Source organism: Trichosurus vulpecula, chromosome 2 (genome assembly GCF_011100635.1).
Source record: "Trichosurus vulpecula isolate mTriVul1 chromosome 2, mTriVul1.pri, whole genome shotgun sequence".
In the NCBI taxonomy this organism is placed as follows: domain Eukaryota; kingdom Metazoa; phylum Chordata; class Mammalia; order Diprotodontia; family Phalangeridae; genus Trichosurus; species Trichosurus vulpecula.
In genome coordinates this window covers 53,983,521-54,006,799 of record NC_050574.1, presented here as the reverse complement: position 1 = coordinate 54,006,799, position 23,279 = coordinate 53,983,521, and the positions used below count along the sequence as shown (strand labels likewise).

Sequence of the window (23,279 nt, the reverse complement as noted above, 5' to 3'; positions counted from 1 at the left end):
ATCCTTCCTTTTATGGTGACTTGATAAAGGGGAGATCGCTGTCCTTGAATCTGTCAAACAGGGTGTGTTGGAGAATGTTCACAGTACGTTGGAAGGGAATGGCTAGAATTTGTAATCGTGATGCCTCTCACTCCACTTTGATGGCCTGGGGGTGGGCACGGTAACATTTGGGGACCCTAGAAAGGGGAGGACAAAGTTAGTCCACTCAGAAAACTGGGGATACATAGACTGGATTTTGTAAATTGGGTAACTTCTCAGGTAGGTGCCCATTCTGTGTCCCGTCTGGGAAAGGTCCCGCCAGTGACTTGGCTAGGGGAGGCAAATGCCCTCAGTTATTTCTGGGGTGAAGGAGCTGTGGGAGATGGAGGAACAGAAGGAGTTAGAGGCTCACTTGAAGCATGAGGCCGACCTTGAAGTGCCTTTGTCTGAGGGGTGGGTGGAAGAGACCTCGGGACGGGAAGGGGAAGGATGTAGAACACGGTTCCTTCTCTCATGCGAAGGAATTCAAGGGAGCCCTTCACTTCTAGACCATCTTTGAATATTCCTCCTCCTCTTTCCTCTCACTAAAGAACTCTCTTTCCCTCTTCTTTTCCTCTTCTCCCCCACTTTTCCTCTCTCCCCTTCCAGTGTTCACTCCCCTCCTTTCCCCTCCTCTCTTGTCTTGCTTTTTCTTCTTTCTCTTCTCCTTTACTATCTCCTTCCCTTCTCCTTTTATCTCCTTCCTTCTCCTTTTTCTCTGCTCTCCTTTGTCTTCTTCCTCTCTTTTCTTCCCCTCTCTCTGTCTTCCTTTGTCTCCCATTTTCATTCACCCCTAGGTGAGTCTTGTAACTTCTCTGGGGCTCATCTGTAAAATGAGGGGGTTGGATGCATTGACTTATAAGGTCACTTCTGTCTATGATCCTCTGATCTATCCTCTCCTTATCCCTCTCTCTTTCTCCCTCCCTCTTTCTCTTCCTCTCTTTCCTTCCGTCTCCTTTCCCCTTCATCTTTTTCCTCCCCCTCCCTTCTCTTCTTCCCTCTTCCTTTCCTCTCTTCCTCCTCTCCTCTTGCCTTTCCCCTTCCTCTGTCTCCTCCTCCCATCTCTTCTCTTCTTCCCTATTCCTTTCCTCTCTATCTCCTCTTGCATTTCCCCTTGATCTTGCTTCTCCTTCTCCCATCTCTTCTTCCCTCTTCCTTTCCTCTCTCCTCTCCTCTTGCCTTCTTTTTCCTCCTTTTTCCATCTCTTCTTCCCTCTTCCTCCTCTCTTCTCCTCTCCCCTTCATCTTTCCTTCTCCCATCTCTTCTTCCCTCTTCCTTTCCTTTCTCCTCTCCTCTTGCCTTCTTTTCCTCCTTCTTCCATCTCTTCTTCCGTCTTCCTCCTCTCTTCTCTCCCCTTCATCTCTCCTCCTCCCTTCTCTTCTTCCCTGTTCCTTTCCTCTCTTCCTTCTCTTCTCTCACCTTTCCCCTTCATCTTTTTCCTCCTTTTCCCATCTCTTCTTCCTTCTTCCTCCTCTCTTTCCTCTCCCCTTCATCTCTTTCTCCCTTCTCTTCTTCCTTATCCCTTTCCTCCCTCCTCTTCTCTCACCTTTCCCCTTCATCTTGCTCCTCCTCCTCCTGTCTCTTCTTCCATCTTCCTCCCCTCTTCCCTCTCCCCTTTATCTCTCTCTATCCCTTCTCTTCTTCCCTCTTCCTTTCTCCTCCTCCTCTCCCTCCTTCCCTTCCCCTTCTCTCCTTCTCTGTCCTCTCCTCAATGCAGGGGGAGAAGGTGTTGGATGCCAATGTTAAGCGAGAAGGTGAGTAGTTGGGAGAGAGTATTGCTGCTCAGATCACCCCATTCCCTTTTTCGTCCCTCCCCATTTCAAGTATTCCATGACCGACCTGCTGCCACCAAGTGACGTGAAGCCCGAAGTCGAACCCGGCTTTGAGACGGTGCCCAAAAGTGTGAGTAGCTGCTCATGTCTGCTTTCCCCACGTAGCACACTGAACGAAGAGCTCACCGAGACAAGGCTTTTAAAGGTCTTCAGTCCTGCGTACAACGCTTCCCTCCCAGAGTTGTTGTGGCACAAATTCAGAGAAGTGGGAGCCTTGCTTGTTAACCATGTGAGAGATTCATTTCTTTCTCTGGTGCTCCCATCGAAGGGTCCCCCACATTTCCCCGATTCCCTGAATGCCCTGCTACAGAGCTGCCCTCCTCTAGTTATGGAACTGGACTCGTTCTGTGTTATCCAGGAATTAGATTCATCCCATTCATTAAGCTCCTACTGTGTGCTAGAACACGGGGGATACAGGAACAAGAATGAGCAGGTCACGACCCTCAGGGAGCATATATTCTGCTGGAGAATTACACCACGTATATGGAGGGGTGGATACAGCCTGCATACCAGGTGGTTTCCAGAGGGAGAGAGTGCTGCTCCCTAGGGCCAGGGGGTGAGGCCCATCGTAGGAGGCCTCATCTGCCCTGTGCTTAGAGGACAGGCCGGCGTCACCTGATGGGGACACCAAGCTGAAATGCTCAGGTTTCCCGAATTCAGTTCCTTTGAAATGAAACACGGCTCTTCTTGAATCATTGATTTAGAGCTAGGAGGGTCCTTAGAGGCCAGGGAACCCAACCCTATCATTTTACAGACGAGGAAAGAAAGCATCGCATCTCTCAGGTAGTGTCAGAGGCAGGATTTGAATCCAGGCCCTAGGTGTTGCAATAAAGCAAGAAACTATTTTTATTTGTCTGAGTATTCACTTTAGACTTACTGGGGTTTGAGGAATCCAGTTTATTAATTTTCACTCAACGTATCTGAGTGAAATACTATCCTGGGTTCGGGGAGGGGGGTGGAGAGACAAAGTTTAGTTAAGATGCTTGTCTCAGGCCTCAGGGAGCTTAGAGTTTGGCAGGAAGGTGAGTCAGAAATAAGGACAGCAGGGGCCGCTGGGTGGCGCAGTGAGTACAGCACCGGCCCTGGAGTCAGGAGGACCTGAGTTCAAATCCGACCTCAGACCCTGACACACTAGCTGTGTGACCTTGGGCAAGTCACTTAACCCCAATTGCCCTGCCTCCCCTACCCCCTCCAAAAAAAAAAAGAAATAAGAAGTAAGGACAGTATACAGTATCCCTGTAGCAAGTAGCTCTGAGGTTCTATGCCTGAATGAATGAGTGAAAGAAGTCAGACCATCTTTGCCCTCAAGGAGCTTCCGTTCTACCAGGGGAATTCAGCACAAAGGGATTCAGCAGTGGCCAGGAAGGGATATATTGGTTTGAGAAGTCACAAGGACGGGGAGTGGAGTCCTAGGACTTTAGTGACCCAAATACCCCATTTTACACATGTGGAGATGGAGTCACAGAGACCCATGACTCAGGGTCACACGGCTAGTGTCTGAGTGTCTTCCTGACTCCCAAGTCTGGCGCTCTCTCCATCGTTCCACACTAGACTCTAGGTCCGTAGCATCGCAGATTTAGCGCTAGACTGGAGGGTGAGCAAAGGTAGAATTGATTTGATTACTGTCCCAGAGCAGTCGTAGGATCACAGATTTAGGGCTGAACAGATTGGAGGCAATTGAGTTGAGCCTGCTCAGTGAACCAATCAATCCACAAGCATTTAGGTAGTGGGGTACAAAGCAAAAGCCAAACAGACCCTGCCTTCAAGGAGCTCACCTGAGGAAAAGTGGGTGGCTAGGAGACTGTTGGAATGGATGGCATTTCTAGCCTCTGGGGCCTGCCAGATAGAGTGGACCATGTGCACCTGTCCTGACTGCCTCACCCAGAACAATACAGCCCTAGAGTAAAGGTTGGCACCAGTACAGGGAAGATCTGGGAGAAGCTTTCCTGGAGGGGGAGGTGGCCTTTGTGTTGGTTGAGGATGGGCAGGAATTCAACGGGTGAAGAGAGGAGGGAGGCAATTCTAGGTAGAAGGCATAGCATAAGCAAAGGCGTGGAGGTGGGAGAGTGCAGGCTGACTCCTGGGGACAGAAAGGAGTCCAGTTTGGCTGAAGCATAGGACCTATGGACTCACAGAGCTGAAGAGTGAGAGCAGTAAGTCCATCGTCCCCCCATCTCCATTCCCTCCAGGGCTTGCCCTGCTGGCCCCCCTCATCCCTTCACTGGCCTCACCCTTCTAACCTGCAGAAGCCTCATTGTCTTCTTTCTGTTCCTGCCCAGGAGGCTGAGCAGCAGCTGCAGATTCCCCAGCCAGTGGGGGTCACCAAAAAAGAGAGCGTGGGAGTGGAAGTGGCCGTGGTGACGGATGAAATCCCGGCAGCCGTGGACCAGGAGCAAGTACTGGCCAGGTGAGAGCCTGAGGAGAGGGCTGCCCTAGGGTCCTGCCAAGGGAAGTGGGAGCAGGTCCATGGGCCTCTGCATTGATCACAGAAGGGAAAGCTAGCCAGACCTCCCGTCACAATAATGGAGGGATAGTCTTCAGAATAAGGGAGGTGAGAGTATGTGCTGTACTCTGCCCTGGGCAGCCCACATCTGGTGCATTCTTTCCACATCTGGGACCATAATTTTGGAATGACATTGACAAGCTTGACAAGCTGAAGTATATCCAGAAGAGGGGAACTAGGCGAAGGGAAGGGGAATGGAAACTGAGATGCATTCCCTCCCAGCTCTGACATCCTGTGTTCCAAGGGCCCTCCCAGCTGTGACATCCTGTGGTCTAAGGGCCCTCCTCGCTCTGACATCCTGTGTTCCAAGGGCCCTCCCAGCTGTGATATTCTGTGTTCCAAGGGCCCTCCCAGCTCTGACATCGTGTGTTTTAAGGGCCCTCCCAGCTCTGACATCCTGTGTTCCAAGGGCCCTCCCAGCTCTGACATCCTGTGTTTTAAGGGCCCTCCCAGCTCTGACATCCTGTGTTTTAAGGGCCCTTCCAGCCCTGACACAACACAAATGGATGATTTGTGACAATACTCTTCCTCAAAAGACAATTGCCCTGACCTGGTCTCAAGCAGCTCCACTGAGCCCCAAATTCCTCACTGTGCCTCCTGGCTTAGCCATGCTTGGAGAGAGCTTTCCACTTAATTTTTTTTAAAAGTGTTATTGGTGCCTGTTTTAGGATCACATTGATTTGTCAGTATTTCCCTGCAGCCTGCTGCATTTGGGGAGCTAGCCTGAGCGTAACCACCCCCTGCAGTTTGGCAAAACCATCCAACATATTGACTTGTGAAAGTATATACAACATTCCACACTCATAGTCTCTTGCCTTTCAAAGGAGGGAGGTGAATTTTCTTTCTTCCTTCCCTAGGGCCAGGCTTGGCCATTAGAATTATGCAGAGTTCAGGTGTATTTTTATATGAGGTGACATGTTCTTTAATCTGGGAGTCAGGAGATCAGAGTTTGAATTCTGGCTCTGCTACTGCCTTTGTGACCTTGGGTGAGTACTTTCTCTAAATCTGAGCCTTGCGTTACTGACCTTCCAGGGCTGTTGTGAGGAGAACATTATGTAAGCCTTGAAGTCTTAGGCAAGAATGAGCTGCAGTCATCAGCATCATTATTAGTTTTAACACAAGGGAGAAAGGAAACTCATAGGGTGGGTGAGCTCTCCAAGGACGGCTGGGAGCAGTCTGAGGCCGTCTGGTGTCCCAGGCACGTGGCAATCAGTGCCTAGAGAAGAGCTTGGGTTGTGCTGGATGTCTGGGGGTGGGGGAGCTCCTGACTGCTTAGTCAAGCAAGATTCCATTTGGTAGCCAACAAAGGCTGCTGATTTAGACAGTTTAAAATCAAACACCAGCTGTGGGAAAGCAGGTCTGAGGAAGAGGACAGAAAGGAAGGGCAAGGATCTCTCTGTGGAAAAGAAGACCTCTCCCAGCTCTGACATCCTGTGTTCTAAGGCCCCTCCCAGCTCTGACATCCTGTGTTCTAAGGCCCCTCCCAGCTCTGACATCCTGTGTTCTAAGGCCCCTCCCAGCTCTGACATCCTGTGTTCTAAGGCCCCTCCCAGCTCTGACATCCTGTGTTCTAAGGCCCCTCCCAGCTCTGACATCCTGTGTTCTAAGGGCCCTGCCAGCTCTGACATCCTGTGTTCTAAGGGCTCTCCCAGCTCTGACATCCTGTATTCTCAGGCGCCTCCCAGCCCTGACATCCTGTGTTGTAAAGGCCCTTTGCAGATTCATTTACATATATTTGCAAACAAATGGAAGTTTTTAGGGGAAAAGTGTTTGGGAGCAGACATACCTCTATGCTGTCTATTCCTGGGGAGATCGCTGTAGAATCCAACCTCTTTTACTAAGGGGTACATTAGAAATTTCATGTCCTTTGGACATTCCTTTGAGCGTCACCTCCTGGAACTGATGAAAAGTAAGAACCTTCCCTCTTTGTCTTCCATTGATGAAAGATAGAGCATGTCAAGAACCTTAGATCATAGACTCAAAATGAATTTTGACCATCTTGTCTCACGTGACCCACTAATGATGCTCCACGGCAGACTGGGTCAGTGCTGTTAGCCCCATTTTGTAGATAAGAAAAAAGAGGCTCAGAGAAATGGGTCACCAGTGGATCACTAGGGTGTGCCAGTGATGTTTGCAATACTTTTGGAATTTCTGGTATATGAATATGGGGAATCCTCTGTCAGGGAGAAAGGATGTCTGTGACCAGGAACAACAACTGAGCTTGGAAGGGGAGAGAGGTGTAGTGAGTGGTGCCAGCACTGAGGGAAGGTATCCAGTGTTTGTGACTGTTCCTGCAAGATTTCTGTAGGCCAGCTGCAAGATAGCCATGCCTTAAAGCATAGAATGTTAGGAACAAAAGTTATCAGATACTATAAGCATTTGGGGAGAGCAAGGACTAGTTTATCTGTCAGATTTATGGGAAGGGGAAGACTTCATGACCAAACAAGAGTTAGAAAGTATTACAAGATGCAAAGTGTATAACTCTGACTATGTTAAATTGAAAAATTTTTGTACAAACAAAGCCAATGCAACAAAGATTAGGAAGGAAGCAGGAAACTGGGAAAGAATCTTTACAACCAGTATCTCTGATAAAGGTCTCATATCTAAAATACACAGGGAACTGAGTCAAATTTATAGGAATACAAGTCATTCCCCAATTGACAAATGGTCAAAGGATATGAACAGTCAGTTTTCAGAGGAAGAAATTAAAGATATCTATAGTCATATGAAAAAAATGCTCTAAATCACTATTGATTAGAGAAATGCAAATTAAAACAGCTCTTAGGTACCACATCTCTCCTGTCAGATTGACTAAAATGACAAAACAGGAAAATGATAAATCCTAGAGAGAATGTGGGAAAATTGGAACACTGTTATGCTTCTGGTGGAGTTGTGAACTGAACCAGCCATTCTGGAGAGCAATTTGGAACTATGCCCAAAGGGCTATAAAAATGTACATACCCTTTGACTTAGCCTCACTTCTAGAGCTGTATCCCAAAGAGATCACACAAGTGGGAAATGGACCAGTATGTACAAAAATATTTATAGCAGCTCTTTTTATAGTAGCAAAGAATTGGAAATTAACGGGATGCCCATCAATTGGGGAATGGCTGAACAAATTGTGGTACATGAAGGTAATGGAATTCTATTGTTCAGTAAGAAATGAGGAACAGATGGACTTCATTACAAGCTGGAAAGACATATATGATCTGATGCTGAGTGAGTGGAGCAGAAGCAGGAGAACATTATACACGATTCCAGACACAGTATCTGTAAGGACTAACTTTGATAGACTTGACTCCTCTCATCAATGCAAGGTTCAAAGACAGCTCCAAAAGACTCATGATGTAAAAAGCTATGCACATCCAGAGAAAGAATCACAGAGTCTGAATGCAGATGGAGGCAAACTATTAGCTCTCTCTCTCTCTCTTTTTTTTCTCCTTCCTTTTTTTTGGTTTCATCTCTTCTCTCTCATGATTCATTCCATTGGTTATAGTTCTTCTTTACAACTGGACTATTATGCAAATAAGTTCAATGTGAAGGGCTGGGTTGGGGGGGAGGGGAGAGGAGAGGGAGGGAGAGAAAATTTGGAACCCAAAACTTGTAGAACTAAGTGTTGTAAACTAAAAATAAAAAATAAATTAAGAATAAAGAAAAGTTATCAGAGCTGGGAGGGCCCTTAGAGCACAGGATGTCAGAGCTGGGAGGGGCCTTAGAACACAGGATATCAGAGCTGGGAGGGCCCTTAGAACACAGGGTGTCAGAGCTGGGAGGGCCCTTAGAACACAGGATGTCAGGGCTGGGAAAGACCTTAAAACCTAGAATGTCGGGGCTGGGAGGGGCCTTAGAACACAGGATTGGGAGGGCCCTTAGAACACAGGATGTCAGAGCTGGGAGGGCCCTTAGAACACAGAATGTCAGAGCTGGGAGGGCCCTTGGAACACTGGAGGTCAGAGCTTGGAGGGCCCTTAGAACACAGGATGTCAGAGCTTGGAGGGCCCTTAGAACACAGGATGTCAGAGCTCGGAGGGCCCTTAGAACACAATGTCAGAGCTGGGAGGGCCCTTAGAACACAGGATGTCAGAGCTGGGAGGGCCCTTAGAACATGGAATGTCTGAGATGGGAGGAATCTTAGAACATGAATGTCAGAGCCGGGAGGCATCTCAGAGCTCATCTAGTTCAATTCTTTCATTTTATGGAAGAGGAAGTAGATCCAGAGAAATAAAATGAGTTGCCCTGAAATCACAAAGTGAGTTCATGGCAGAGACTCGATTGAGATCTGAGTTTCCTGGCTGCCTTCCCAGCCCAGTCCATTTCTTTCTGTTGGACAGTTCTGCCTAGCTTTTTTACATCTTCCCCTCTGAGGGCATGGCCCTGGCTGGGGTGGGGGTGTAGACATTTGTCTGTACTGGCTGGGAGGCTCTTGCTCTTCCCTTCTCCTCACCCCCCCAGCTGGGTATCTCTCTCACTGAATGTCCCAGGTTGCATATGCTGGAGCAGCAGGTGGTGGGAGGAGAGCAAGCGAAGAACAAGGACCTGAAGGAGAAATTGAAGCGGCGAAAACGATATGCTGATGAGCGGAAGAAGCAGCTGGTGGCAGCCCTGCAGAACTCTGACGAGGACAGTGGCGACTGGGTGCTCCTGAATGTCTATGATTCTATTCAGGAGGAAGTGAGAGCCAAGAGCAAACTCCTGGAGAAAATGCAGAGAAAGGTAAATGCCCGCCTGGAGTGGATGTGGAGAGTTGGCTTCAGTGCTAGTCCCAACTCCACTATTCATCTCCCCTCTCCAGGCTTTTGCACTGGCTGTTCCTCATGCCTGGTGTGCCCTCCCTCCTCTTCTCTGTCTCTTGGCTTCTCCAGCTTGCTTCAGGAATCAGCTCAAATCCTTCCTCCTGTAGGTAGCCCTTCCTGTCCTCCCCTTTCCCCATTCACAAGGATGCTTATACCTTCTACTTCCTCTGTGCATCTACCTTAGACGGTAAGCATCTTGAGGGCAGTGACTGTCTTTTGCCTTTTCCTGCATCCCTAGCACTGAACTTGGTGCCTGGCACACAAATACTTGTAGCCCAACCAGGACCTTGTACTAATCACTTTTCTACTCTGCGACACAATTTTCCCATCTATAAAATCAGGAGACTGGACCTTAGATTGCTAGGATCTCTCCCTTGGAGAAGAAGCACATCAGAATGCATAGGTCAGCATTAGGGTCAAAAAGACTTGGGTTCGAGACCCCTGTCTGGCAGATACCAGCTGTCCACAGGCAAGTGACTTTATCCCTCAGTGCCCAAGCCCTGCAGATTACGGATTCATTGGGGGAGGAGAGGAATTACTTCACCCGGCTTTCTCTATGTGGGTGACATCAAAGAGGTATAAAAAAAAGAAAACCCCAACAAAGTACTGCAACAACTCACCCTTCACAAATGTTCCCTACTCCCCAGCAACTACAGCTCACTCTATCAACACCTGAGCTTCCACCCCAACATGCTCTGTCTTCCAATGTCTCTGATTCTGTCAGTGACCCCTCCATGTACATGGAACAGTGGAAAGGGCAAAGGGCTTCAGATCCCACTTCTGCCACATCGTACCAGGGCGACCTTGGGCATGTCCATCACTCTGGACCCCAGTATCCTCATCTCTCAAATGTGACAGTTGGATTATATCGCTGATAAGATCTCATCTGTTTGTCTGGTCTCCTTTGCCCGACACTTCCCTCTCCCTCACCTCTCAAATCTGATTGGTTACCAGTTACCAATAGGAGGGAGCTAGGTGGTGTCAGGAGGACCTGAGTTCAAATGCTGTGTGATCCTGAGCAAGAGACTTAGCCATGGTTTTCTCATCTGTAACATGGGGATGATAACTGCGCCTACCTCCCAGGGTTGTTGTGAGCATAAAATGAACTCAGCTGTATATAGGATCATAAAGGAAACCAATTATACTGAAATACAATTATCAAGATTTTTTTTTAAATCAGGTTCACAGTCCCCAGGTTTAAGAACTCCTGATCTATAGCATTCCTCAGATCCAAGAATTTGGGAACCTGGAAAAAAAGTGAAATGAGTTTAATTCATCATGACCTCTTTTTTAAAAATGTATTTTGTTGATGCCTTTTGTCTTTCCATCACAGACATTTCCAGGCGCAGGAGGAGTGGTGAACCATGTCACTCCCGATAGACCGAGTACTTTCTTGTAACAAAGCAAAATTGCCCAACGTGGTGACTGCATCTGTAGATATGGTTATATGCTACCAAGCCCTGGCAGCATCCCATCATAATGGCATGGGGACAAGTTGTTTCGTTATTTGTTGTCCAGAAAAACTACATTAAAGCCAACATCTTTATGAACAAGGCTTACTTTTCCAGATGTTGGCTACTTATCCTTTTCTAGAGTTCTGCCAGGGATTGAAGTCACGTTCACTGGCCTATAGTTTGTAAATTCCATTCTCTAAATCCTTTCTTTTTTTAATCTCATTTGTCCATCTCCAATCCTAGGGTACCTCTCCTCTTTCTTCCTCATGACCTTTAAGAGATCACTGAACATTGGCTCTGTATTCCGCATCTGCCCATTTCCAGTGCCCTAGGAAGCAGTTCACTGGGGCTGAGTGAATTGCATTCATCTCAGGCAGCTGAGCCATCTCTTCTTACCTCTTCCCTTCACTGAGCATCAACTCCCTCTTAGCCATCTGCCACAAAGGTTACCAGTTCATAGAAGGAGGAAAAATGAGAATTATCTGGAGAGACTGATTGATATGGGTGTACTGGGAACTAATCAACCAACTTAGATGTTAAAAAGGATTGTACGGAAGGCAGAAGTGAGGGCAGGAAGCAGAGGGTGAATGCAAAAGCCCAGTGCAATCCAATAATAATACCTTTAGGAATGCTAAAGCTCAGAATGAGCTGAGGAGTTTGCAAAGAATGTCAAAAATCATTTTTAAAGCTATCTAGAAGAAAAGAGGAGGCTCAAAGACGGGATGGGTGAGATGTTAGTAATGGATGGCAGAAGGGAGGCAGAGTTTACTGGGCACAGAGCCTGGCACATAGTAGGCCACAGTACTAAATGCTAATTGAATGGCTTCTTTTCCTTCTATTTTCTCTGCCAAAGAGAATGACTTTGGGTCCTGGAAGGGAGAGAACAAAAATGGTTCTTTTTTTTCTTTTAAATAATAGTTTGAAAGGAGTCCAGTGATTCTCTGCAAATCTGTATTGGCTACTATCTAAATCCCTCTGGCTTTCATTGAATGACCACTAATAACTCCCAGACCAATCAGGAGCTTTAGATAAGTAAGAAAATGGTAGGAGCATTTAGCTACCCTTGATGAGTTCAAGGCATCTGGCTACATGAACTGCATCCTTAGATACCAAAAGAACTGGCTGGATCACTCTGAGAGATATTTGAAAGGTCATGGAGAAAGGGGAAGTTGTCATAGGATTGGAGAAGGGCAAATGCCGTCCTGATTTCCAAAAAAAGGAAGGGAATCTAGTCTGGAGACTATAGGCCAGTGAACTTGACCTATTCCTGTTAATTCCTAGAATGGATGATTAAAGAGAAGGTTTGTGACTGTCTAGAAGTGATCCCAAAGGTCTTACATGACCCCAACAAAAAAGGTCTTGTTAGACTAGACTTAATTCTTTCTTTTCTTTTCCTTTTCCCTTTTCTTTTCTTTCCCTTCCCTTCCCTTTCTTTTCTTTTCCTTCTCCCTTTTCTTTTCTTCTTTTTTCTTTCCTTTTCTTTTCCTTCCTTTCCCTTCCCTTCCCTTCCCTTTCTTTTCTTTTCTTCTCTTCTTTTTTCTTTTCTTTGCTCTTCTCTTCTTTTCTTTTGTTTTCACAGTTACTATACTGATAGGCCTAGAGAATGTTATAGAGTTTGCTTTGACTTTACCCAAGTGTTCAGTAATATATCTCACATTATTCTTGTGGAAAAGAGAACAGTGGGGCAAAGATAGTCTGATTAAATGGATTCATAAACAGCCGGGCTCGGTGATTTGATAAAATCTCAGAAGCAGGTCTGCAGGGGAGTGTCCCAGGCCTGGCCAGATGCTGTTTGATATTTTTATCAATGAGTTGGATAAAGACACAAGTGGGATCTTGCAGAGAAAATACTGCATTAGATAAGCTTCCTTAAGGCATGAGTTATACTGCTGATGGCTGTGAGTTTAATGTTAATGAATCAACAATACGATACATCCTGAAAAAGGAAGAGCAAAATCTCTGGTCTGTAGACTTCTCTGTGAAGTGCTGAAGTAAATATGACCAGAGGCTCCCAGGAACTTTACCTTGTATTTTCCCAAGGAGCAATGGTTCAGTATTCGCTAATTCAGTGTTCATGGTGACTTTATAGAACATAACCTTTGTGAATGATGAGAATTAACTGAATTTTCTTTCCCTCCTCCCTCCTCCCAATTTAAAAGGAATGAAACAAAAACAAAGTCTTTATAATAACCATGCATAGTCAAGCAAAACCACTTCCCTCATTGGTCAAGTCCAAAAACTGTATGTCTCATTCTACATATTTAGTCTATTATCTCTCTGCTCTGCCTTGAGATGGGTAGCATGCTTTATCCTCTGTTTTCTGGAGTCATGATTGATCATGCTGACCAGAGTTCTTAATTCTTTCAGAGCCGCTTATCTTTTTCAATGTTCTCGTTATATAAATTGTTCTAGCTCTGCTTATGTCCCTCTACATCAGTTCATACAGGTCTAAAACAGTACCTTTCAGGGGCAGCTAGGTGGCACAGTGGGTAGAGCACTGGCCCTGGAGTCAGGAGGACCAGAGTTAAATCTGGCCTCAGACACTGGACACTTACCAGCTGTGTGACCCTGGGCAAGTCACTTAACCCCAACTGCCTACCTCAAAAATTACAAAACAGTAACTTTTGTCATTTCCAAAGGCAATAATATTCCATTTCATTCACATATCATAAATTTGTTCAGTTATTCCCCAATAAAGGGCCAACTCCCTTTAGATTCCTGTTCTTTGCTACTACAAAAAGAGCTGCCATAAATAATTTTGTACTTATGGCTCCTCAAGAAATGCCCTGTACTAACTCACTGGCCAATATCCTTGTCTTTCAGGCTACAGGCTGAAGAGGAGGGGAAATGCCATTGAATGAATGAATGAATGGATGAATGAATGAATGAAACAAACTGTTAAATACCCTTCCCATCTCATGCATTAGCACCCTTGTCTTTTAGCTTCGGGCGGCAGAGGTGGAAATCAAAGATCTACAGTCAGAATTTGAGCTGGAGAAGATTGATTACTTGGCCACCATCCGCAGGCAGGAGCGAGACTTCATGCTTTTCCAGCAGCTTCTTGAACAGATGCAGCCACTGATTCGACGGGACTGTAACTATAGCAACCTTGATAAGATCAAGCGGGAATCATCCTGGGATGAAGAGAATGGCTTTTGGAAGGTGCCAGAGCCTGTCATTGTGAAAACCAGTCTCCCTGTAGGTAAAGAGTTTGGCTATGTCCGACCCGAAAGGCACTTAGAAATTCTTATAATCACCCTTGTGTGTGTGCCTTCCCTTCCTTCTTCAAGCATCACAGAATAAGAGAATGTCAGAGCTGGAAGGCCCTTAGAACATAGGATGTCAGAGCTGGGAGGGGCCTTAGAACACAGGATGTCAGAGCTGGGAGGGGCCTTAGAACAGAATGTCAGAGCTGGGTGGGCCCTTAGAACCCAGAATGTCAGAGCTGGGAAGGCCCTTAGAACCCAGGATGTCAGAGCTGGGAGGGCCCTTAGAACACAGGATGTCAGAGCTGGGAGGACCCTTAGAACATAGAACGTCAGAGCTGGGAGGGGTCTTAGAACCCAGGATGTCAGAGCTGGGAGGGCCCTTAGAACACAGGATGTCAGAACTGGGAGGGCCCTTAGAACACAGGATGTCAGAGTAGGGAGGGGCCTTAAGACACAGGATGTCAGAGTAGGGAGGGGCCTTAGGACACAGGATGTCAGAGCTGGGAGGCATTTACAGTCATCTAGGGTAAATATCGCATTTTACACAGGTAAAATTAACATTAAGTTAGTGGCTGAGGCAGCATTCAAACCCAGCTCTTCTAGCACCTGGTCCAGTCATCTTTCCAATATCAAACACTGCCTCCTTCCTCCCACTGCTTAATTCTGTCTTCAACATCTCCTCTCCCCCTCCATCTCACAGCTTTCTTTCTGGCTCCTTTGAGTTTTCAAACAGATCCTAAAATTTGCCCTTTGAACCAACTTATTTGTCCTTTGGTTGGCCACCTACCTTTTCCTGGCCTCAGTTTCCTCACCTTACACCCAGGGATTAGAGTAGATGGTCTGTAAGTTTATTTCTAACTGTAATAGTACATGTTCTAAGAGACCTTCTAGATCTCATATGTGCTCCTACTGTGCTGTCAGTGGCAGAGGGATGGCCTCAATCGCCTTTTTGCGAGTCCAGGTTTTCCTGAGGATCTTTGTCATCTGCTGCCTTAGAAACATCTTCTTTTTCTTCCTTCTTAGCCAAGGTTTCCCTCTCACTCCTAAGCTCAGTGTAGTAGAAAGAACCCTGGGTTTGATGTCAGAAGAGCCCCAAGTTTTTGCCCGTAAGCCTGTTTGTGTAAGGAGTGACTCCAATTTCTCTTTTCTCATAGCAGTTTCAACATTACCACAGAATAAGCCTACAAGAAAAACCTGTTCAGCTGAGAATGGAGAACCATCGGTAGGTCCCAGTATCTCATGATGCAGCTTGAACTGAATTTGGTAGAACATGGGGTGAATGAAGGCAAAGGAATGAAGAATGTCAGAGATAGTCAGGTCCATAGAACCCAGAATGGCAGAACGAGGAGAGCCCTTAGAACACAGAATGTCAGGGCTTGGAGGAGCTTAGAACACAGAATGTCAGAACTGGGAGGGGCCTTAGAATACAGAATATCAAAGCTGAGAGGGACCTTAGAGCACAGAATGTCAGGGCTTGGAGGGGCTTAGAACACAGAATGTCAGAACTGGGAGGGCCTTTAGAACACAGGATGTCAGAGCTGGGAGGGACCTTAGGACAGAGAATATCAGGGTTTGGAGGAGCTTAAAACACAGAATGTCAGGGATTGGAGAGGCTTAAAACACAAAATGTCAGAGCTGGGAAGGCGCCTAGAACACAAAATGTCAGAGCTGGGAGGAAACTTAAAACAAAGATGTTAGAACTTGAGAGTAATTTTAGATTTAGAATGTTTAAGTTGGAAAGGGAACCTAGAGACAGTACTAGACTCAGTATTTCCATCTCTAGAGGCTTGAAGATTGACATTCTCAGGTCTCGGTCCTCCCACCTTCTACCTCCTACATGAATGGGGAGGGACTGTATTTGGGTTGACCTAACTTTGCATCCCTTTTCTTCAAATTAACTTACAGTTAGAATAGCATGGTGTGTATGAAGCTAACGTTGACCATTCTCTTCCTGTTAGCTCCTCTGAACCATGCCTGAAGGACGATTATTCTCAATAATTGACTGATAATTGGCATGTTTAATGGATCCATGATTTTAGCAGCACAGGGACTTCCTCCTTCAGTACAGATGGCAACCTGTTCAATCCTACAAGATTCTCATACTCATTTTTACATTGTAAACTTCCACAGAGGACCCATCCATGTTGCCAGAAGCCTTCCTTTGGCTTGTAAAAAACTCTGGGGCTAGGCATGGTAGCTCATCCCATCTACCAGTTCTGAGCCTCAGTGAGTTATATTGACTGGGCATCACCACCAAGTTTTGCATTATTATGATAAGCCCCCAGTACTGGGGGGGGTGCCAGCTTGTCTAAGGAGGGGTGAATCAGCCCAGGTCATAAACAGAGCAGGTCAAGGTTCCCATGCCCATTAGTAGTGGGACGATTGGACCCAATTCCTGGACTTCCTCGGGGGCATGGAGAGAATCGGTCTTAAAAAAAATTAACAAAACAAAATCAAACACCTGTGGGTACCATTGCCACACTTAAGCTGACCTTGTGTTACTGTTATTCTCACTACATTACCTGCCTACCTTCTTTTCTAGTCATACTTGCCCTTTGGAATGTCTATTACAGAATTTCTTGAGCATGGAACACCATGGGTAACATGTATAGATATGTCTTTAAGGCATGTTTTAGTTGGTGCAGCTCTTAAACCCTGCAGCGCCTTAGTAATCAATCAATCTCTTAGTTAACAATCTGTTTTGTGAACTGAAGAAATGAAATAAACCTGGCATTTGAGCCTCTTCTGCCTTAGCTAGATTCTCAATCAACAGACATAAAGTCACTCTTAGCAATGGGCTGAAAACCTTCAAGTGCTTCATTAATGTTAGCATTGGTGTTAGGCTCATAGAATTACAGAATCTTACCCGCAGAGGGGAGATCATCAGGTCCTACGCATTCCAGGCCAAAAATCCCTTCTCCATCATCCCCTACATATGGCTGTCCAGCCACTGCCTGAAGACTTCCAGGGAGGAGGAGCCGCCACCCCTCCAGGCGACTTGTTCTGCTTTGGGACAGCTCTGATCGCTAGGCATCAATTTCAGGGAAAACTTGAAAACATTGACTTCTTTCTAACTTCCACCTACTGTTCCCGGGGCTGTCCTCCGGGGCCAAACAGAGCAAGCCCAGTCTTCTGCCCACATAACAGCCCTGCAAATACTTGATTTTAGCAATCACTTTCTGAGTTTTCTCTTCTTCAGGCAAAACATCTGCAGTCCCTTCAACCTTTCTTCATATGGCATGGGTTCGGGGCCCCTCGCCAAGCAAGCTGCCCTTGTTTGGATGCTCTCAGCCTTATGAGTGTCGTTCCCAAAGGGCGGAGCTCAGAACCAAACCTGATGCCCCACATGTGGTCTGATGAGGGCAGAGAACAGAGGACTCTCCCCTCCTTATTTTTGGAAGCAATGCCTTTCTATATTGCAGCCCAAGATCGCACTAAGCTTTTTGGCTGTCGTGTCCTGCTGACCCATGCTGACCTGGGCTTGGGGCACATGGCAGGTGTGGATGGCATTCTCGGTTCCCCCTACTCAGTGTTACACTCATCTAGATGGAGATGTGCATCACCATCTTGGGTATAGCATGTGTTTCTGGGGGCAGTGGAGCACTGCATTGTTGGTTTGGCTAGAGATGGGATAGCAGAGAAGAAATGAACCCTGCACTCTTCCCAAACCTTAGGGCAGTTTCCTTTGCTTAGGTAATAGGACTTTATACAGAAATAGGGAGATAGCCAGCAGTATAAAGCAGTCTAAGGCTAAAGTGAATGGTGGTATGGACAAGCATCATAGCAGTTTGGGGAGGGGAGTCAGAGGGTGGCATGGGTGGGAATTGTCAGGATTAGAGGAGGTGGAACTGAGTTGAGTCTTGGATTGATGTGGAGAAGGGGACACTTAGAGAGGTGGTGTGTATGTATGTGGACAGACAAGAATGTACCGGGTGTGCGTGAACCACAACCAATGGACCTGCCAGAATGTGATGAAGGAGGGAGAAGAGGTAGAGAGTTTAGGTCCCATGGACAGAGAAGGTGAAAACTGCTTGGAATCTTTGCTCTCTGAAAAGAAGGAGAAGGCCAAATGACGTTTTTACATTAGATCTCAGGGGTTGAGGGTGGGCCGGAGGCTCCCAGGGCTGGGCCAATGGAATGTGTGTTCTTCAGGCCAAGAGACAAGAAAGAACTGGAGGCAGCCTGGCTCAGCAAGTGTATATGGGGACGGGGGCAGCTAGGTGGTGCAGTGAGTAGAGCACCGGTCCTGGAGTCAGGAGGACCTGAGTCCAAATTCAGCCTCAGACACTCGACACACTTATTAGCTGTGTGACCTTGGACAAGTCACTTAACCCCAATTGCCCTGCCTTCTCCCCTCCAAAATAAAAGGGTATATGGGGACAGGCTAGGGCTAGGGCAAAGATGGAGCAGGGGATAGAACACTGGGCCTGGAGTCAGAAAGGCTTGAGTGCAAATCTGGACTCAGACACTTAAGAGGCTGTGTGTGATCCTGGGCAAGTCACTCTGCCTGCCTCAGTTTCCTCAAATGTAAAACAGCCACCTCTTGGGGTTGTCGGGAGGATCCAATGAGATGTATGTAGAGTGCTTGGCACAGTGCCTTTCACATAGTAGGTGCTATATATACGCTAGCAATTATTATATCTGTTGTTATTGCTAGATTGGGGGCAAAGGCTGAAGATGGCAGCTGCGGCAAGAGCAGAAGGGGGTTTGGGAGGGGAGCGACTGGTATTGGTTCAAAGCGCAAAGCCTGGGAAAGCCTTGGGAGTGGCCAGGCTTGAGTTTGAAACCTATTTGTGGCCCTTAATAGCTTCATGAAACTTCACCTTTCTGGGACTTAGTAAGGTGTTTTGTAAAATCAGCAGGGATAGAGCGAGGGGAGCCTTGTGTGCGAGCATGGGTGGGGACGGGCTGGGGGTGGGACTGGAGCTGCCTGGGGGTTTCAGCTTATGGGCCTTGGTTATCCCAGCAGGAAGAAGATCGTTACAAGCTGATGCTGAACAGGAGCGACAGTGAAAATATTGCCAGCAACTATTTCCGATCCAAACGGGCCAGCCAGATCCTCAGCACGGATCCCATGAAGAGCCTGGGTAGGTGATGCCTCTCATTTTCTGCTCCTCCTCCTCCTTAACTCAGAGCCCAGCCGAAAAAGTCCCTCTCTAACTAGGACTGGCTGGACCACCCTGACACCCCTGGAGAGGGCAGAAGGAAAAGGAAGACAGAGTGGTTCTCCGTGGAATCCTCCGTCCCTTACCTAGGGTGGATTTCTTGGCTTTATGTTAGTGAGTCCATCGGTCAGTCAGTCCATCTGTAAGCCAGGCACTGAGGTTACAAAGACTAAAATGAAATATTCCCTGCCCTTGAGAAACTTACATTCTGTGGGGGGAAGGGGACAACTTATACATATTTACAAATATATCCGTTGGTCAATCAACAAGCATTTCTTAAGCTCCTACTGTGGGCCGGGCACTATCCAAGGTTCTGGGGATACTTAAACTAAAAGGAAAAAGCCCCTGCCCTCAAGGAGCTTCCATTCTCTTGGGGAAGTAACAAATGTATATACACATACTTGTAAAATGATTGCAGGTTAATTTAGGAGGGAGGACACTAACAGATTGGGAGGAGCAGGGAAAGCTTCATGTAGAAGGATAGTGGGCTGAGTCTTGGCAGAAGTGAAGGATTCTCTATGAAGCAGAAGGGAAGAGTGTGCATTTCAGACATAGGAAATGCCAACGCAAAGTCATGAAAATGGGAGATTGAACCACTGATGTCTTTCCTGAGACGGGATCTAGAGCTAGCAGGGACGTTAGTGACCAAGTAGCCCAAGCACCTTGTCTATAGGCTCTATATTGATTTAGAAAAATCACAGGTGTTTTTATTTTAACTTGATCCCACTGCTTTAAATCACTTCTCTTGTATAATTTCTCACTCCCAATGGATTGAAGCCTGATCACACCCACCATGCATCTCTCCATTGCCCTATGGGAGATCATCAGCGGCAATTCTTTGGCATACAAAACAACTTAATTCAGCTTTTAAAAGCAAGCAATATACATTCTACGTGTCCATAGCAAGATGCAGGAGGAAGAGGACTTCTGACTTAGGGTCAGAAATCTTGGGTGTGAGTCCTGGCTTTGCAGTGCGACTATAGGCAAGTCGCCCAATCTCTTTTATACAAAATAGGGATAATACTAAGTCACCCAACTCACAGCCCTGCAGTGAGGAAAACTCTTTATAATCTGAGTATTATATTCTTTAATGAACATAACATCTTAGATAGGATATTGACAAACTGAAGTACTTCCAGTGGATGGTGACCATCTACGATGGGATGGACAGCTGCAGTTCATGTTATATGAGGAGCCATTGAAGGAACTGGAGAGGTTTAATTTGGAGAAGATATCACTTAGAGGAATATCTTCACCTCTTGGCTTCGCTGGCTTTCTCCTTCAAGCCCCAGGAAAAAGTCTTTGTTGATCCCCCTCAAATGCTCCACTAGACTACGTGTTCTTGGGAGCAGAGACTGCCTTTTGCCCTTTTGTGTATCCTCAATGCTTGGCACATAATAGACACTTAATAAATGCTTGCTGACAAAAAAAAATCCTGTGTTAACTGTAAATCACTCCATCCATGGGAGCTCTTATGTAATAATACCCAAACACACCAACAGGGTTAGGGTCTGGTTAATCCCTCCAACAATGCAGATCACAACCTTTGCCTGTCTGCCTGCCTTTTGTGACCCTCGTCCATGTTCTTCCTTAAATTCATCACTGGGGGTCCGAGTGTGCTGAAGGCAGGACGGCGTCTTCCTTCCTTCCTTGTAAAGATACGTGTATGTAACAATAATTCCGATAATTTAGCCCAAGGGTTCAGTCCCTTGCTTAGGTGTCAGCCCGTACAATAGAAAGAACATTACCCTTCGAGTCACAAAAGTCCTGGGTTCCAAGACCTGTTCTGCCCCTCACTAGCTATGTGGCCTTGATGAGTCCCCACCATAGCCCCAAGCCTACATTTCCTCATCTGTAAGATGGGATTTGCAGTTGTGCCGAAAGCGCTATAAAGGGGGGCTATTTTTCTTATGACACTTTATGTCTATAGACGTATCCCATCACCCCTACTAAGTAAGTTCCTTAAGTGCAAGGACTCATGTTTTGTGCGTCTTATAATATTTTGCACAGAGTAGGTAGGTGAGTGAAGGAGTGGATGGATGGATGGACAGACGGACTGATAGCCACTCCTTCAGGATCCCTCATCTGGTTTTCTTGTGTCTCCCCTGTCTCTGCAGCTTACCATAACTCCCCGCCCGGGCTCAACTCCTCCCTCAACAACGCCTCCTCCATCCTGACACCCATCTCGCCCACCCAGGCCACGGACATGCCCCAGCCTCGGCCCTTCCGTCTCGAGTCCCTGGACATCCCCTTTGCCAAGGCCAAGCGAAAGAAAAGCAAAAGTAACTTTGGCAACGAGCCCCTCTGAGCACCGCCCCCCGCCCCACCCCGCCCCGCCCTGCCCCGCCCCGGGCTGACTGCCCCTGTCCGGGCCCGGCTGCACTCTGCCTCCCCTCCCCTCCGGCCGGGGGGAGGGGGTGCGGAGGGTGTCAGCCGGCCCTGGGCCAGGGACAGTTCCTCCAGCCTGCCCTCAGCCTTCCCGGCTGGCAGGACAGGGGCGAGGAAGGACTCCTTTCGCTTCACTATACGGACACCTCTCCAGCCACGCCAACAGCTCTGTTCTCGCTCCTAAAAAGGACACGGCAGTAGCTGTTTTCCTGCCCCCCACTCTTGCCCCATTTTGTTTGCACCTGCAGCCTGAGCCCCCCTGAGCACCGGCCGGCCAGTGGTGATCCTGACGGACCTTAGCGGACCACCCCTCCCCAAACGCACCACCGCCAAGGGTTTTCTGGGGGGCCACGCTTCAGACCGGGGGCACCCTGTCCCTTTGCACGGATGAGACTGGAAAGAAAGCCATTTGACTAGAGGGAGGGAGAGGGTCCTTCTTTGGCCTTTCCTGTTGATTGAGCTTTGGATTCCCGATGAGAAAAATAAATGGCGCGTATACATCGATGGTGGGATAAGCCCTGGCCTCACTGGGGAGCTGCCCGCCCCAGGTGGGAGCCGGCCCTCCCCAATGATCACAGGGAGCCTCCCGCGGAGCTGGCTCATTAAACTGCCTCACTTTGACAAGCTCCCCCGGAGCGACTCCCGTTTGTTGTTTGGAGACCTCCTTCTGGGCTCTGTTTGCCCGTGGCTGCTGTCCAGCAGGGGCCATCCGGGCTGGGCCCCTCAGGTGCCCCCAGAACGGGGAGTCCGGGAAGGGGAAGCAGCAAGTACGGGAGAAGGTGGGCTGGATTTGGTGAGATGAGCTGCCTCCGTAGTAGCTGTCTGACCTTGGTCAGAGCCTTGGCCCCTTCTCAGCTTCCTCACAGGCAAAGCGCAGTAGAACGATTTGTCCTCTACGGGACCCAGTGATCCTAAGAAGCACCACTTAATAGCCTCCATCCATCCTACTTGTGACCATTGTCCTGGGGTGTTACTGGTGACACGCATGCATTCGCGGATCATTCCGCAATGCGGCTCGATTCCACAAACACTAAATGCCTGCTGTGTGAATGTGCCAGGGACCTACCGGGTGAGAGGCCGGAGGACTAGCTTTGGAATCAGGAAGACCAGGGCTGAAGACCTTCCCCTGACGCCTATGGGCTGGGTGTCCCAGGCGACTCTCTAAATTACTGAATTAAATGACCAGGGAGCTAGCTATCTGCATAAGATAAGGGGCTATTTCACACCAGGAGTTTCCTACTTGTGATGAAATAACATTTATATACGGCTTCCGTTCGCAACTATCTCAATTTTATCCTCCCAAGCCTGGGAAGCAGGTCTCATTTTATGGATGTGGAAACTGAGGCACCGAGGATTTTTTAAACTTTTCTAAGTCAGTAGGAGGCAGTAGGGAGTCACTGAAGGTTCTTGAGCGGAACAGTGACTGGTCAGATGGGCCTTGGACTGATTGGAAGCTGAATGGAGGGGGGTCTGGACACCGGGAAAGCAAAGAGTACTTCGGGGCGCCTAGGAGAGTGGTTCGGGGTGTGAGAACAAGGGGATGGGACCAAGCCCTGCCCTGAAGCAGAAACCGACGGCCTGAGAGCCCCAGAGAACAGGCTCCAAGGCCGCTGACGCGCTGTTCGCCCTCTCTGGGCCTCAGTTTTCCCATCTACTAAATGGGGGCGGAGGCTGGGCCGTCTCCAAGGTTCCTTTGAGTCCCGAGGTCCAGTGGTGCCCCCTGCCCGGCCGCGGGCCGGCATCGTCAGATGCTCAGGTGGGAGGGCGGGGGCCGCAGTGGGTGGAGGGCTGAGGCCGTACGGGGTGCTGGGGGGGTGGCCGGCCCTCCTACGAGCCGGAAAGCGGCTGCCCCTCTAGGGCAAGGCGAGAGAGGCGAGCGTTACTGATTGGTCTCCTCTGTAGAGCTGGCTCAACGGG

The 23,279-nt window shown here is 47.9% G+C and overlaps 1 protein-coding gene across 1 annotated transcript in view; it reads left to right on the top strand.

Annotated features, from left to right (window-relative positions):
* Positions 1 to 21,282, top strand: part of KIF17 (kinesin family member 17) — a 62,361-nt gene extending 41,079 nt beyond the window's left edge. Inside the window, exons 9-15 of the mRNA XM_036743136.1 lie at positions 1,843 to 1,920; positions 4,130 to 4,257; positions 8,835 to 9,066; positions 13,544 to 13,802; positions 14,964 to 15,031; positions 18,776 to 18,896; positions 21,092 to 21,282. Of these exons, the coding sequence (XP_036599031.1) occupies positions 1,843 to 1,920; positions 4,130 to 4,257; positions 8,835 to 9,066; positions 13,544 to 13,802; positions 14,964 to 15,031; positions 18,776 to 18,896; positions 21,092 to 21,282 (1,077 nt within the window). The remainder of the gene's footprint in view (positions 1 to 1,842; positions 1,921 to 4,129; positions 4,258 to 8,834; positions 9,067 to 13,543; positions 13,803 to 14,963; positions 15,032 to 18,775; positions 18,897 to 21,091) is intronic.
* The last annotated feature ends 1,997 nt before the right edge of the window (positions 21,283 to 23,279 follow it).